The 2,020-nt window shown below is 42.4% G+C and overlaps 1 protein-coding gene across 1 annotated transcript; it reads left to right on the top strand.

Moving 5' to 3' along the window:
* Positions 1–218: 218 nt before the first annotated feature.
* On the top strand, positions 219–620 carry LOC138877010 (uncharacterized). Its single transcript, XM_070156381.1, has one exon. It carries the CDS (start codon positions 219–221, stop codon positions 618–620), a length of 402 nt encoding a protein of 133 aa, XP_070012482.1.
* Positions 621–2,020: the final 1,400 nt, after the last annotated feature.

Genomic DNA, 2,020 nt, shown 5'->3' with positions numbered 1-2,020 from the left:
CAAAAGTGAAGGCTCCTTTACCAAGGCCACCTCCACCTTATCCTCAGAGGCTCACGAAGTAGAAGAATGATAATCAGTTTAAAAAGTACATTGATATGATGAAGAGCTTATCTATTAATGTGCCATTGGTGGAGGCACTTGAACAAATGCCGGGATATGCAAAATTCATGAAAGACTTGGTCACAAAGAAGCATTCTATGGACTGCAAAACTATAAAAATGACTCACAAAGTTAGTGCTATAGTGCATTCAATGGCCCCGAAGCTTGAAGATACCGGTGCCTTCACCATTCCTTGTACCATTGGAAATGCGAATTTTGCTAAAGCTCTTTGTGACTTAGGAGCTAGTATCAATTTGATGTCCTACTCGGTTTTCAAAACTTTGGGTATTGGGCAACCTAGGCCAAATTCAATGAGTCTTCAAATGGCGAATCGATCGATGAAGAGACCTTTGGGCATTATTGATGATGTGCTTGTCTGGGTGGACAAATTTATATTGCCGACCGACTTTCTGATTTTGGATTGTGAGGTGGACTATGAGGTTCATATTATCTTGGATAGAACTTTCCTTGCAACGGGCAAGGCATTGGTTGATGTTGAAGCGGGTGAGCTCACTTTCTGAGTGAGAGATGAAAAGGATGTTTTCCACGTTTGTAAATCTATGTAGCAGCCCAATAGCACCGAGGTGTGCTCATTTGTAGACCTTGTCACATCGATGATTGTGGATGATACTAGTGCTATGATCAACGTGGAAGATCCTCTTGAAGCAGTGCTCTTGAACATGGATGTCAATGATGATGCTAGTAGAGTGGAGTGCGTGAATACCCTACATGGGATGGGCTCTTATTCTTACGAGCCGAGGAATCTATCTTTGGATCATGAAAACCGGAAAACTCCACCAACAAATCCATCAATTGAGGAGCCACCGATGTTGGAGTTGAATCCACTTCCTCCACACCTCAAGTATGAATTCTTGGGTTAAAATTCTACTTTACTAGTTATTCTTTCTTTTTTCCTTACTAACATGTAGGTTGAGGCCACGTTGGCGGTGCTTCAAAAGCGAAAAAGGGCAATTGGATGGACTATAGCTGATATTCGGGGAATAAGCCCCGCATTTTGCATGCACAAAATCATCTTGGAGGAGGATGCAAAGCCTTACTTGGAGCATCAAAGAAGATTAAATGAGTCGATGCGAGAAGTGGTGAAGAAAGAGGTTATCAAGTGGTTAGACGCCAGTGTGGTTTATCCTATTTCTGACAGTTCTTGGACTTCTCCGGTGCAATGTGTGCCGAAGAAGGGTTATATGACTGTGGTGACCAATGACAACAATGAACTCATTCCTACTCGCACGGTCACCGGGTGGAGAGTATGTATGGATTACCGGAAGCTAAACAAGGTGACCCGAAAAGACCATTTCCCATTGCCATTCCTTGACCAAATGCTAGATCATCTTGCGGGGCGTGCTTTCTATTGTTTTTTGGATGGTTACTCGGGGTATAATCAAATTTTAATTTCCCCGGAGGACCAAGAGAAGATAACTTTTACATGTCCTTATGACACATTCGCTTTCTCTCAAGTGCCGTTAGGATTGTGTAATGCTACGACGACATTCCAACGTTGCATGATGGATATTTTCACCGACATGGTGGAAGATATCTTGGATGTTTTCATGGATGATTTCAGCGTGGTTGGGGATTCTTTTGATGAGTGCCTAAAAAATTTGGATAGAGTATTGGCCCGGTGTGAAGACACCAACCTTGTTCTCAATTGGGAAAAGTGTCATTTCATGGTAGAAGAGGGTATAGTGTTGGGTCACAAAATCTCAAAGCTGGGAATTGAAGTAGATAAAGCCAAGATAGAGGTGATTTCAAGGTTTCCTCCCCCTACTTCTGTCAAAAGGGTGAGGAGTTTCCTTAGGCATGCTGGTTTTTACCGGAGGTTCATAAAAGATTTTTCTAAAGTGGTACACCCTTTGTGCAAGTTGCTAGAGAAAGATGCAAAGTTCTTGTTTGATGAGAGTTG

The sequence above is a fragment of the Nicotiana sylvestris genome, chromosome 1, assembly GCF_000393655.2.
Source record: "Nicotiana sylvestris chromosome 1, ASM39365v2, whole genome shotgun sequence".
NCBI lineage: Eukaryota > Viridiplantae > Streptophyta > Magnoliopsida > Solanales > Solanaceae > Nicotiana > Nicotiana sylvestris.
Note: the sequence above shows the minus strand (reverse complement) of the source record. Positions and strands in the feature narration are given on the sequence as shown.